The sequence below is a fragment of the Haematobia irritans genome, chromosome 2 (genome assembly GCF_050003625.1).
Source record: "Haematobia irritans isolate KBUSLIRL chromosome 2, ASM5000362v1, whole genome shotgun sequence".
Lineage (NCBI taxonomy): Eukaryota > Metazoa > Arthropoda > Insecta > Diptera > Muscidae > Haematobia > Haematobia irritans.
The window spans coordinates 178,774,181-178,790,228 of NC_134398.1; the positions used below are offsets into that span (position 1 = coordinate 178,774,181).

At 29.9% G+C, this 16,048-nt stretch overlaps 1 protein-coding gene across 1 annotated transcript in view; it reads right to left on the minus strand.

The window, feature by feature from the left end:
• wry (delta and Notch-like EGF repeat containing weary) overlaps window positions 1-16,048 on the minus strand; it is a 333,478-nt gene that overhangs the window by 113,704 nt on the left and 203,726 nt on the right. Inside the window, exon 3 of the mRNA XM_075296948.1 lies at window positions 14,240-14,385. Coding sequence (XP_075153063.1) covers window positions 14,240-14,385 — 146 coding nt within the window. The remainder of the gene's footprint in view (window positions 1-14,239; window positions 14,386-16,048) is intronic.

Here is a 16,048-nt window from a genome sequence, read left to right on the forward strand (position 1 = left end):
TTATTTTATTTATTAGACATTGCCCTAAATTTGAAATATAGAGTTCAATTGGCATCTAATGTGAAATTAAGACCTTTTTTTTTGCACACATAAATAAATACGATACTTTATATCGATCCACTTACGGTACCCCCACAATAGAACTACAAATTAGTGGCATTAAAATAAGATTTAGTTATATTACCCGGTGTCGACTCCGGAGTCGGAGTCGGAGTCGAGCTGATGAAAAATGCTGGAGTCGGAGTCGGAGTCGAGCAAAATTGGCTCGACTCCACAGCCCTGGTGAAGAGTACATAAAATTTGGCCTGGCCGAACTTACGGCCTTCTTTTAATATGAATTTTGCGTACCACTAGGAAATAAATTTTAATTTATTCGATTGTTTTTCTTTTTTTCATATTCTATCAAAGTTCTTTAAAAACGTGTTAAAGCCATCTTATGTTTCCAAATTACTGGACTAGACTTCAAGTGAAAAGTACGCTATGTTTCAAGTAAAAACATCTTTAAAAATATAAAAATATTAGGTAAGACTCTATCTTCATATCTATTTTTGTATAGGACATTATAAGTGTACTTATACCATACGTTTCGAAATTGCGTAATTCATTCTCTACATATCTCAATATGTGAAAAGGAGTTAAAGTTAAGGGAAAATTAAAAAAAAAAATTAAGCAATAAAATGTTATGTGAAAATATCCCACACCTAACATCTATATTACCATTCACAATTGATTCTAATCAAGATTGGCGTGTCTAACACCACCCAGATGTACAAATGTAATATAAAGATTAAGCATAGGTGTTTCGTTAAGAAAGTAATAAAATAAGCAACAGTAATCTCACATAGAAATAATTTTTTATAGGGATTTGCCTTCGAAGGCACTACCCCTTCAAAAGCCCATTTGCGTATGTGTATGTGTGTTGCTACGCCTACTTGGCCACATTTGTGTGTTTTTCACAAATCTCTTTTAGTTAATGGCATTTTCTTCCACAAATATTCCATTGCGTTTCGTTTACTCTAGGTTTTATTGCGATGTTTTTGTTTTTATGAATACCAAAGGCTATGATTTTTCTTTATGTTACTTTGCCATAAAACCAAAGGAAGGTGTGTAAAAACAGATATTTACAAATTTTATTTTGCTTGCATTCACTACATAGGAGTTAGGATGTAAGATTTTTATTTGTCCTATACAGTAGATTTTGGATATAAGAAAGTCGAAAAACAAAATTTTTTCTTTTTTTTCTCATATACAATTATTGTTATCGTATAAAATATATATGAATATACTTTTTTTTTTCCTGTGAAAGAAAACATTAAAAATACGTTTGGAAAGGAAACCCAGTATATCCGGCCGAGCCTTATGCATAGTCACAAAATAAATGTAAATTTAACAAGTAAGGAAAGTCTAAGACCGGGACGGACCACAATGTTACTAAAAAACAAGTGTATACAGCAGTAAGTTCGGCCGGGCCGAATCTTAAATACCCACCACCATGAATCAATTATTAGGGTTTCCTTTGAAATTTCATTTATACCGAAGATAAATGTAAAGATTTTACCGATGAAGACTATACAAGATTCTGGATTTATAAGAACAATTTTTGTTTGAGTTTTAGAGGAATCATTAATATCTCTTGTAATTGTGCAAGAACATTATAAAATAACGTCTTGATTTGAAATCTTAAATCTGTAGATTTTCACACGAGAAATAAAATCTGGAAATTTTGCATTCAGTTTCAAGCAATTTTCATGATCAGTGCGCCTTCTATACCCTCAAGAAGTGAAATCGGTCTATATGGAGGCATTACCAAATGGACCGATAAAAACTTAATCCGACACACGTTTTTGTGAGCCTAAAATACCAGAATATTTACAATTTCCGGCAAATCGGATAAAAACTACGGTTTATAGAAACCCAAGGAGTTAAATCGGGACATCGTTCTTATGGGGGATATACTAAAATATTGACCGATACTCACCGTTCTCGGCACACCTCTTCATTGCCCGAAAATACCTCTAGAATTCCTATTACAGGCAAATAGGATAAAAACTTCGGATTCTAGAAGCCCAACAAGTAAAATCGGGAAATCGGTCTATATGGGGGCTATATCAAAATATGGACCGATACTCACAATTTTCGGCACACCTCTTTATGATCATAAAATACCTCTAGATTTCAAATTTCAGGCAAGTTGGATAAAACCTACGGTTTCTATAAGCCCAAGAAGTAAAATCGGGAGATAGCTCTATATGGGGGCTATACCAAAACATGGGCCGATACTCACAATTTTTGGCACACCTCTTTATGGTCCTAAAATACCTCTAGATTTCCATTTTCCGGCAAATTGATAAAAACTACGGTTTCTATAAGCCCAAGAAGTAAAATCAGAAGATCGGTCTATATGGGGGCTATACCAAAACATTGACCGATACTCACCATTTTTGGCACACCTATTTATGATCATAAAATACCTCTAGTTTTTCTGATTCAATCACTCAATTAATTGATCCAATTAATTTTTAATTGAAATGTCTTCAATCACAGAAATGATAGTATCAATTAAAAAATTAATTGAAGGTCAATTACAAAATTAATTGATCCAATTAAAAAATTAATTGATACTATTAATTTTTGTGATTGACTTTTGTGTCAATTAAAAAATTTGTTGAATTAATTAAATGTTTAATTGAATATTTTTTAAAACTCATTTAAGACTTTAATTGGAAAAATTTTCGTGAAATTTTTTTCTGTGCACAATTCTAAGTAAATCGGAGGAAAATTTTTATCTACGGTGGTCATATCTGTAAATCGGACGACAGATATATATGGGAGCTATATTTAAATCTGAACCGATTTCAGCCAAATTCGGTATGCATATTTATAATGTTAATTCTACTCCTTGTGAAAAATTTCACATAAATTGGAACAAAAGATTGGTCTCTGGGCCCATAGGAGTGCAAATCGGGCGAAAGCTATTTATGGGAGCAATATCTAAATCTGAACCGATTTCAACTAAATTCGGTACGCATATTTATAATGTTAATTCTACTCTTTGTTCAAAATTTCAATTAAATCGGAACATAATATTGGCCTCTGGGGCCATAGGATATATGGTAGATATATCTAAATCTGAACCAATTTCAATTAAAATTGACATGCATAGTAAAAATGTTATTTCCATTCACTGTCCACAATTCTTCTAAATCGGAGGAAAATTTTGATCTACGGTGGTCATATCTGTAAATCGGGCGAAAGCTGTATATGTGAGCTATATCTCAATCTGAACCGATTTCAACCAAATTCGGTGTGCATATTTATAATGTTAATTCTACTCCCAGTGGAAAATTGCATGTAAATTGGAACAAAATATTGGCCTCTGGGGCCATAAGAGTGTAAATCGGGCGAAAGTTATATATGGGAGCTATATCTAAATCTGAACCGATTTTACTGATATTTTGCAAAATTTACGAGGCTCATAAAATATTAGATTTTACGAAATTGGAAGAAGATCGGTTGATAAATGCGTCATTTATGACCAGATCGATTCTAAATATATATATGGCAGCTATATCTAAATCTGAACCAAATGAAACCAAAATCAATAGGATCGTCTTTGAGTCGAAAAAGAGCCCTATGCCAATTTTGAATACGATCGGACTTAAACTGCGAGCTGGACTTTGCACGCAAAAATACATAAACAGACAGACAGACAGACGGACATCGCTAAATCGACTCAGAATTTAATTCTAAGCCGATCGGTATACTAAAAGATGGATCTATGACTACTCCTTCTCGGCGTTATATACAAATGCACAAACTTATTATACCCTGTACCACAGTAGTGGTGAAGGGTATAAAAATCCAAATTATAATAGATAATTCAAACATTTTTTAACAAAAAACCTCTGTCATTCCATTTGTAATGCATCAATACATTGGTCTTAGACCCCATATAAACCGATCTCCAGATTTGCATTACGGATCCTCTTGGAGGGAGAAATTTAATCTGATCCGGTTGAAATTCGGTACGTGATGTTAGTATAGGCAAAAATGTAGTTTGCATGCACAAATTTGTTCATATCGGTCTATAATTATATATATAGCTTTCATATAAACCGACCTACCCAGGATTTAACCTCGAAACCACTTTGGAGGAAAACAAATCATCTCATGCTCTCTAATTGCCATGCGAAAATTGGTTCATATCGGTGCATAACTCTTTATTGTCTCCGCTATATAAAACGAGCAGGAAATAAAGAGGCTTGTGTACACACAAAAAAATAATACATTTATTTTATGAATAGTGTTCACGAAAATTTTCCAAACACGGGATTCATAAATTATATGAAAACAATTCATAAAATAACAAGTATATACGGCCGTAAGTTCGGCCAGGCCGAATTTTATGTACCCTCCACCATGGATTGCGTAGAAACTTCTACGAAAGACTGTCATCCACAAATTTCAACTCACATGGTTGTTAAATGTCATATACTACCACCACGTACCAAATTTCAACCAGATCGGATGAATTTTGCTTCTCCAAAAGGCACCGGAGGTCAAATCTGGGGATCGGTTTATATGGGAGCTATATATTATTATGGACTGATAGGAACCAATTCCTGCATGGTTGTTGGATACCCTATACTAACATCACGTACCAAATTTCAACCGAATGGGAAGAATTTTGCTCTTCCAAGGTGCTCCGGAGGTCAAATCTGGGGATCGGTTTATATGGGGCCTATATATAATTATGGACCGATATCGACCAATTTTTGCATGGGTGTTTGAGGCCATATATTAACATCACGTACCAAATTTCAACTGAATCAGATAAATTTTGGTCTTCCAAGTGGCTCCGGAGGTCAAATCTGGTGATCGGTTTATATGGGGGCCATATATAATTATGGACCGATATGGACCAATTTTTGCATGGTTGTTAGATACCATATACTAACACCATGTACCAAATTTCAGCCGGATCGGATGAAAATTGTTGCGCTTAGAGGCTCTGCAAGCCAAATCGGGGGATCGGTTTATATGGGGGCTATATATAATTATGGACCGATGTGGACCAATTTTTAAATGGTTGTTAGAGACCATATACTAACACCACGTACCAAATTTCAGCCGGATCGGATGAAATTTGCTTCTCTTAGAGACTCCGCAAGCCAAATCGGGGGATCGGTTTATATGGGGGCTATATATAATTATTGACCGATATGGACCAATTTTTGCATGGTTGTTAGATACCATATACTAACACCATGTACTAAATTTCAGCCGGATCGGATGAAAATTGTTGCGCTTAGAGGCTCTGCAAGCCAAATCGGGGGATCGGTTTATATGGGGGCTATATATAATTATGGACCGATATGGACCAATTTTTGCATGGTTGTTAGATACCATATACTAACACCATGAACCAAATTTCAGCCGGATCGGATGAAATTTGCTTCTCCTAGAGGCTTCGCAAACCAAATTTGGGGGTCCGTTTATATGGGGGCTATACGTAAAAGTGGACCGATATGGCCCAGTTGCAATACCATCCGACCTAGTTTCCAAGTTTCAAGTCGATAGCTTGTTTCGTTCAGAAGTTAGCGTGATTTCAACAGACGGACGGACGCACATGCTCAGATCGACTCAGAATTTCACCACGACCCAGAATATATATACTTTATGGGGTCTTAGATCAATATTTCGATGTGTTACAAACGGAATGACATAGTTAATATACCCCCCATCCTATGGTGGAGGGTATAAAAATACAGGTTTTCATTGACTACGAATGTATACATAATATGAATGGAATTTTTAATATTATATATGAAGTATACATATTTTTGTCATTGATAAATAGATGAACTTTTACATAATATATAATAAAAACGTCATGCATTACATGTAACTTTGCATTTAGATTTCTGATTCTTAATGCCTGCATAATTCGTCAAAATGTATGAACCCATTTATTAAAACCCGCATTAAAGTCCAGCCAGCAAAGAACATAATTATATAATTAATATTTATAATATTTTATATTATTTATAAACATAAGCACCAACGCTTCCAGTTAATATTGTTTTTGCGTCAATTTTTTTACAGCAATAAATAATCTTCGAATCGCGACGGAGACTCAAACTGTACTGAAAAACTCAAACACACGTGTTTTTTTGTCTCGTATTATATGCTTGTGTTGTATACACATGAGAGTAACTCTATGTTGTGGCTCTCTCACGCTAAGAGAAAACCAGTATTTTTGATATATTAAGTAAAGTTTCATTAATTTTATGAAACCGTCCCTATATACACCTAGACCTCGCTTTGCGTCGTTTCGTTTTGCGTTGCTTCCAAGTTGCATCGCTCCTAAATTAGTACCAGTTTTCATTTTGCGTCGTTATATTTTTGAAGATGCGTTGTTATCGTTGTTGTCTATTTCCAATCTTTGCATGGTTTGTCGTAGAAACTCATAATTCACTTTGCGTCGTTTCAGTTTGCGTCGTGTTTGTTGGAACGTATCTGCAACGCAAAGCGAGGTCTAGGTGTGTTATTAAAAAATTCATAACAATTCATAAAAAATTCATAACAAGTATTTACGAAAACAATATATTATGTAGGTGTACATATTTTTTATGAAAAAGTCCACAAATTTATAAAAATTTACAAATTTATGTACAAATTCATATTTTATTTTTTTGTGTGTATGTACTTATTCTTCCAGCATAGAATCCAAATGGGCCAACTTACAATTTAAAAGACAATGTCAAAAAGGTTTAGTGCACCTTGCCATCTGTAACTGTTACCACAATCCAAGTAATTCGCTTGTAGATAAGATTCGGCCTGGCCAAACTTTCGGTCGTATGTACTTATTTCTTATACACACAAAACAATTTTTTCTAATTCAATCACGAAATTAATTGATCCAATTAATTTTTTAATTCAAATGTCTTCAATCACAGAAATGATAGTATCAATTACAAAATTAATTGATCCAATTAAAAAATTAATTGATACTATTAATTTGTGTGTTTTATTTTTATTTCAATTAAAAAATTTGTTGATTCAATTAAATTTTTAATTGAATATTTTTTAAAACTCAATTAAGATTTTAATTGGAAAATGTTTCCTGAAATTTTTTTCTGTGTATGATTTGAATCATACACTACAATGAAAAATATTTTTTGTTGAATTTTTAAAAAAATATTTGATATCCTCTTATCTAATAGAAATTTGTAGCGACCATATATGATTACATTCCAGACTAAGCCGTTTAATTATAGTTCAGAAAATAGAACAAAATCATTTCTACTGTCATAATCTTCAAACTCATCAACTTCAATGTTAACGGACAAAAAAAGAGTTTTGAAACTCAATGTTATGTTGTACAAAAAATTTGGGGAATTTTTAATTTTTACTTTATAAAAAAAAATCTTTTTATCTTTTAAGTGCCAGCCCTTAACATCTATTGTTTTACGTAGACTTCTCATTTGAATGAAAATTTCTTTTGAAATATAATCTCAGATCGGGTGGGTAACTAAAATAATCTCTCCTTTGAACTTGCACAAAATTAAAGAGCGTCACATAATTTCACCTCTTGTAATTTTACAAATAAAAGAATCTTGTTTACGCCTCTCCGCCTTTAATAAAATCTTATTTAACATCCGGTTTTTGCTAAAGAGAAATGGTAAACGTTTCAAGTATTCCAAGGTTATTGAGGTAGCTTTAAAAATATTAAAGTTTCAAGGAAACTCGCCTACATTTTTCCTTTGAGCCATTATTATTTAATGAAGCGAGTAAGATGATATTAAAGGTAGTTTTCCCACTAGTCTTAGGTTTAGTACTAAAATTTAGTTTGAGGAAAACATGAATCTGTAGGGCCATAGAAAAATTAGAGAGACACTTGATAAAAATGGAAAAGTCATTGAAGAAATGAAAAAACGCTACTATGTTATATCCCCGATAAAAAAATAAACTAAAGAAACTGAGATAAACTACCAAATGCCAAAAAAAGACATTAAAATTCCATTTTCTTATAATTACATCAAGCTATAAAATGAATACAAAAAGACTAAATACTCTCTAAAGACATTTATTTTCGAAATGACCAAGGAAATGAACAATAGGAAAAACTATCAATTATAAAAGAACATTTTTTTTGTTTTCTGTTACACAGTGGGTTAGGTTGGGGAAAGTGGTTATCTGATGTTAAGTTAGTTGTTTTTAATGATACGTGGTGAACTAAGTATTTTATTACCATAAAATTATTAACAAGACTTCGCATAAAAATACCCCATGGACTGATTTTAACCTGGGAATCCCTGCTTCTTTCCTTCTACTTTTTTCTACTTTTATGTGGAGCCCGAGCAGGAACACAGTGAAGTAAATTGGGAAACATGAGAAACCGAAGAAAGAAAGAAAAGAATTTTATTTCTTTAGAAAATTTTGTCAATAGTTTATTTCTATAGAAAATTTTATTAATTTTTATTTCTATAGAAAATTTTGTGAACATTTTATTTCTATAGAAAATTTTTTCAAAATTTTATTTCTATAGAAAATTTTGTCAAAATTTTATTTCAGTAGAAAATTTTGCCAAAATTTTATTTATATAGAATATATTGCTAAAATTTTATTTATATAGAATATTTTATCAAAACTTTATTTCTATAGAAAATTTTGTTAATTTTTATTTCTATAGAAAATTTATCCAAATTTTACTTCTATAGAAAAATTTGTCAAAATTTTATTTCTATAGAAAATTTTTTCAAAACTTTATTTCTATAGAAAATTTTGCAAATATTTTATTTATATAGAATATTTTGTCAAAACTATATTTCTATAAAAAATGATGTTAACATTTTATTTATATAAAATATTTTGTCAAAACTTTATTTCTATAAAAAAATTTTACCAAAAAGTTATTTCTTCAGAAAATTTTTTCAAAATTTTATTTCTATAGAAAATTTTGTCAAAATTTTATTTCCAACGAAAATTTTGTCAAAATTTTATTTCCAACGAAAATTTTGTCAAAATTTAACTTCTATAGAAAATTTTATCAAAATTTTATTTCTATAGACAAACATTTTTATACCCTGCGCCACACTGTGGAACAGGGTATTATAAGTTAGTGCATATGTTTGCAACACCCAGAAGGAGACGAGATATACACATGGTGTCTTTGGCAAAAATGGTCAGGGTGGGCTCCTGAGTCGATGTAGCCCGTCTGTCTGTGAACACATTTTTGTGATCAAAGTCTAGGTCGCAGTTTTAGTCCAATCGACTTCAAAATTGGTACAAGTATGAGTCTTGACCCATAATAGAATCCTATTGATTGTGGAAGAAATCGGTTCAGATTTAGATATAGCTCCCATTTATATCTTTCGCCCGATATGGACTTATATGGTCCCAGAAGCCAGAGTTTCGCCGTAATTTGCTTAAATTTTTGCACAAGAAGAACAATTAGTACTATAGTCAAGTGTGCCAAATTTTATTGAAATCGGTTGAGATTTAGATATAGCCCCCATATATATCTTTCGCCCGATATGGACTAATATGGTTCCAGAAGCCATAGTTTACCCCAATTTGGTTGAAATTTTGCATTAGGAGTACAATTAATAGTGTAGTCAAGTGCGCCAAATTTTATTGAAATCCGTTCAGATTCCCATATATATCGTTCGCCCGATTTACACTCATATGACCACAGTGGCCAATCTTTTACTCCGATTTACTTGAAATTTTGCACAGGAAGTGGAATTAACATTCCAACTGTCTGTATCAAATTTGGTTGAAATCGGTTTAGGTATATATAGAAAATTTTGTCAAAATTTTATTTCTATAGAAAATTTTGTCAACATTTTATTTCTATAGAAAATTTTGTCAAAATTTTATTTCTATAGAAAATTTTGTCAAAATGTTATTTCCAACGAAAATTTTGTCAAGATTTTACTTCGAAGAATGAAAGAAACGAATTTTATTTTTATAGAAAATTGTGTCAACATTTTATATCTATAGAAAATTTTGTTAATTTTAATTTCTATAGAAAATTTTGTCAAAATGTTACTTCTATAGAAAATTTTTTCAAAATTTTATTTCTGTAGAAAATTTTGTCAAAATTTTATTTCTATAGAAAATTTTGCCAAAATTTTATTTATATAGAATATTTTGCTAAAATTTTATTTATAGAGAATATTTTGTCAAAACTTTATTTCTATAGAAAATTTTATCAAAATTTTACTTCTAAAGAAAATTTTGTCAAAATTTTACTTCTATAGAAAATATTGTCAAAATTTTATTTCTATAGAAAATTTTTTCAAAATTTTATTTCTATAGAAAATTTTGCCAAAATTTTATTTCTATAGAAAATTTTGACAAAATTTTATTTATATAGAAAATTTTGCCAAAATTTTATTTATGTAGAATATTTTGTCAAAACTCTATTTCTATAAAAAATGTTGTTAAAATTTTATTTATATAAATTATTTTATCAAAATTTTATTTTTTCAGAAAATTTTGTCAAAATTTTATTTCTTTAGCAAATTTTGATTTCTATAGAAAATTTTGTCAAAATTTTATTTCCAACGAAAATTTTGTCAAAATTTTATTTCCAACGAAAATTTTGTCAAAATTTTATTTCTATAGAAAATTGTATCAAAATGTTATTTCTATAGACAAACATTTTTATACCCTGCGCCACATTGTGGAACAGGGTATTATAAGTTAGTGCATATGTTTGCAAATGGTGTCTTTGGCAAAAATGCTCATGGTGGGCTCCTGAGTCGATATAGCCATGTCCGTCTGTATGTGAACGCATTTTTGTGATCAAAGTCTAAGTCGCAGTTTTAGTCCAATCGACTTCAAATTTGGTACAAGTATATATATATATATATATATGTATATATATATATATATATATATATATATATATATATATATATATATATATATATATATATATATATATATATATATATATATATATATATATATATATATATATATATATATATATATATATATATATATATATATATATATATATATATATATATATATATATATATATATATATATATATATATATATATATATATATATACATATATATATATATATATACATATATATATATATATATATATATACTTGTACCAAATTTGAAGTCGATTGGACTAAAACTGCGACTTAGATATATATATATATATATATATATATATATATATATATATATATATATATATATATATATATATATATATATATATATATATATATATATATAAATATATATATATATATATATATATATATATATATATATATATATATATATATATATATATATATATATATATATATATATATATATATATATATATATATATATATATATATATATATATATATATATATATATATATATATATCTATATATATATATATATATATATATATATTTCGCCCGATATGGACTAATATGGTTCCAGAAGCCATAGTTTACCCCAATTTGGTTGAAATTTTGCACTAAGAGTACAATTAATAGTGTTGTCAAATTTTATTGAAATCCGTTCAGATTCCCAATCTTTTACTCCGATTTACTTGAAATTTTGCACAGGAAGTGGAATTAACATTCCAACTGTCTGTATCAAATTTGGTTGAAATCGGTTTAGGTATATATAGAAAATTTTGTCAACATTTTATTTCTATAGAACATTTTGTCAAATTTTTATTTCTATAGAAAATTTTGTCAAAATTTTATTTCTGTAGAAAATTTTGTCAAAATTTTATTTCCATAGAAAATTTTGTCAAATATTTATTTCTATAGAAAATATATAGAATATTTTGTCAAAACTCTATTTCTTTAGAAAATGTTGTTAAAATTTTATTTACATAAAATATTTTATCAAAACTTTATTTCTATAAAACATTTTACCAAAATTTTATTTCTATAGAAAATTTTGTCAAAATTTTATTTCTATAGAAAATTTGTCAAAATTTTATTTCTATAAAAAATTTTGTCAAAATTTTATTTTTATAGAAAATTTTGTCAAAATTTTATTTTCAACGAAAATTTTGTCAAAATTTTATTTCCAACGAAAATTTTGTCAAAATTTTATTTCCAACGAAAATTTTGTCAAAATTTTACTTCTTTATTTCTATAGACAACCATTTGTTTTTTTCTATAGAAAATTTTGTCAAAATTTTATTTCTATGAATTTTTGCAGAATTTGATTTCTATTGAAAATTTTTGCAAGATTTTATTTCTGTACAAAATTTTGTTAAAAATTTTATTTCTATAGAAAATTTTATCAAAATTTTATTTCTATAGAAAATTTTGCTAACATTTAAACAATTTTTCTAATGAAATAAAATTTTGATAAAATCTTATTACTATAGAAAATTTTGTTCAACTTTTATTTCAATAAAAAATGTTGCCAACATTTTTCGTAGAAGAAAATTTATGTCTATAGATAGTTTTGGCAAAATTTTATTTCTATAGAAAATTTGATTTTTATTCCTATAGAAAATTTTTGCAAAATTTTATTTCTATAGAAAATTTTATCAAAATTTTTAGCTTTTTATTTTTGGTATGTTTTTTAATGCGCTTTCAAGGTCACTATAAAATGCGAATAAAACAATTAAATTATTCCATTATTTCTATTCAACGTTTCGCTGGAATTATTTCCAGCCTCATCAGGGATGATTTATGTATTTTATATTAAATTTTCGTCAATTGCTTTTGCAAAAAATACGTCTATTAATAAAATACTAATACAGCACGACATAAAAAAGATATTTAATAATTGCAAGAGTAATTACCTTAAACTAATATTACAGTAAAGCTTGTGTCATAGATGGTAAATGACTACTGATTTTGGTAAAATTTTAATAAATTTTCTAATGAAATAAAATTTTGAGAAAATTTGAGAAAAATTTTTTCAAACTTTTATTTAAATAAAAAATTTTGTCAAAATTTTATTTCCATAGAAAATTTTGTCAATGTTTTATTTCTACAGAAAATTTGTGAAGTGCTTCTTGGTCGGAGAGGAATAATTTAAAAATCTACCAAAAAGCAAGAATTCTACCAATCTACCAAGCAGAAAAAAATTGACCATTGTTGGTAGAATTCTACCACCTATGGCAAACGTGATCTGGGCCCGGAAATTACGGAATACTCGTATCGCTTCCTATGCCACTGTCCAGCTTTAAAGGACACTTGATACTGGGTTCCTTATTCTGTCAGGCTCTAACCGATCAGCGGAAGTGTAACTTAAGGAACATACTCGCCTTTATAAGGGCCTCTGGGTGGATGTTTTATGCAACATTGAATCTTGAGCGATTTTAAAGAACATCACTTTAGGAAGACGTAGTTGAGAAAATTACTTTGAGGAAGTATTGTCCTCAACTGCCCTAACCTAATCTACATTAAAGAAAGTTCGTAATTTTTCAATGCTACAGGAGAGACACAAATTTAAATAGCTAGTGTCAAAATTTCTAAGAAGTAACATTTTAAAAAAAATCGCCTGATAGGCGATTTTGCAAAAACTATTGGCGCGAAGTATAATGACTATTGTATGAGCTGTCATGATGCGGAGGAAAAAAGAATCAATTAAACACCTCTTATGTGAGTGTCCTGCATTTTGTGTAAAGCGCAAGCAACTTTTAGGAGCATATAGCTTCAGATTACTGGCGGATCTGGAAAACGTTAACTTAAGCAGTCTGCTACTGTTTTTGGAACAATCTGGTTGGTTCAACAGAAGAATATAATCGAGAAGGTTCAACGGTTAAAACTAGAAGTGCCCATATGTAATAGGTACTTTTAGTTAATGTGGTATCACAATGGACTGAATAGTCTAAGTGAGCCTGAATCTTAATCGGGCTGCCACCTTAACCTAACCTAACCTAACATTTTAAAAAGACAATTTATAAAATTTGTTATAATCACCATTTATTTATTTTAATTATTGTGTAAATTTAGAGTCCTATAATTACGGATGCCTAATCTGATTTAATAGTTTGTTTAGTATAAAGACTGATTTGTGATTGTACTTCCTGAAAGGCATCAACCCAACCTGATTTTGAAAAATCGTAGTATGCCTTGGTCCTTATGACCTCGATACTAATTTTTTATGGTCTTTTAATATTCGAACAAATTTAAATTTTTGATTTTCTTATTGCTCTTCCAAAAATATTAGGTTTATTCCCAGTGTTCCGTGTGTATTAATGACCATTGAACCTCACTTACCTGGTTGTTAGATTTACATCCTTGGGATTCAAGAGGGCATCGTTTATTTCAACAATTAATATATCACCCGATTGGATTTCAGCTTCGCCTTCCCAAGACACCATCATTGCTGTACAATCTTGTTCTGTTTTACAATTCTCTGGAGTCTGTAAGAGAAGAAAAAGGATTTGCCAATGAATAATAGGGAGAAAACACATGCAACAAATAATAAAATAAAGGAAAACAGATCAAAGGATTCTCCAAACGAAAAATCAAAGAAGTATACATTGAATTTCTTGATATAGGGGAAAAAAGCCAAAAAAGAGAATAATAAAATTGGGTAACAACACTTTATCAAGTTCGTTAAAAAATTTATAACAAGGACACATATGTATTGGAGTATGAGTGTGTGGGCAAAGGATATCTGTGTCTTTTCTCTCCCTCTCTGCTAACGGTATGTGTGTGTGTGTGTTTGTTTGTCTATTTATCTCTCGATAAGCATGTGTTTGTATTTGATTTCATTATTCAAATAAGCATATCCTTGTCATAAATTTCCTCTTAATAAATATTCAATTCTTTTTTGTTGCCCATAAGATCTAACATAGATTGAAATCGAAACCACAAAACCCCCAAATAAAATAGGAAAAATATGTTGGTTTTTTTTGTCAAGTGGTATAGGAAGGGTTTATCTCATCTCATATCCATCATCGGCGAACACATACCACTGTGCACATTGGTAAATCTCTATGTGACCCAATCTTGAGAAAGAAAAAAACAATCCCTTCATATTCTCAAAATGCATGCAACAAACATAAATAACATTTGGGATACAAATCGAAATTCTTGATGACCCCATAACCTTTTCTTGATTATTTTCCTTCCCCATTCTGGATTATAATCAAAGAAATGTCCCTTATGTGAATATCTATGAAGGAATGAGTTTTTCCAAATGTTGATAAGTCTTTTTATACCCTGCTCCACACTGTGGAACAGGGTATTATAAGTTAGTGCATATGTTTGCAACACCCAGAAGGAGACGAGATAGACACATGGTGTCTTTGGCAAAAATGCTTAGGGTGGGCTCCTGAGTCGATATAGCCATGTCCGTCTGTCCGTGAACACATTTTTGTAATCAAAGTCTAGGTCGCAGTTTTAGTCCAATCGACTTCAAATTTGGCACAAGTATGTGTTTTGGCTCAGAATAGATCCCTATTGATTTTGGAAGAAATCGGTTCAGATTTAGATATAGCTCCCATATATATATTTCGCCCGATATGGACTTATATGGCCCCAGAAGCCAGAGTTTTACCCTAATTTTCTTAAAATTTTGCATAAGAGGAACAATTAGTACTATAGTCAAGTGTGCCAAATTTTATTGAAATCGGTTCAGATTTAGATATAGCTCCCATATATATCTTTCGCCCGAAATGGACTAATACGGTCCCAGAAGCCAGAGTTTTACCCCAATTTGGTTGAAATTTTGCACAGGGAGTAGAATTGGTATTGTAGCTATGCGTGCCAAATTTGGTTGAAATCGGTTCAGATTTAGATATAGCTCCCATATATAGCTTTCGCCCGATTTACACTCATATGACCACAGAGGCCAATTTTTTGCTCCGATTTAGTTGAAGTTTTGCACAGGGAGTAGAATTAGCATTGTTGCTATGCATGCCAAATTTGGTTGAAATCGGTTCAGATTTAGATATAGCTCCCATATATATATATTTCGCCCGATATGGACTTATATGGCCCCAGAAGCCAGAGTTTTACCCTAATTTTCTTAAAATTTTGCACAAGAGGAACAATTAGTACTATAGTCAAGTTTGCCAA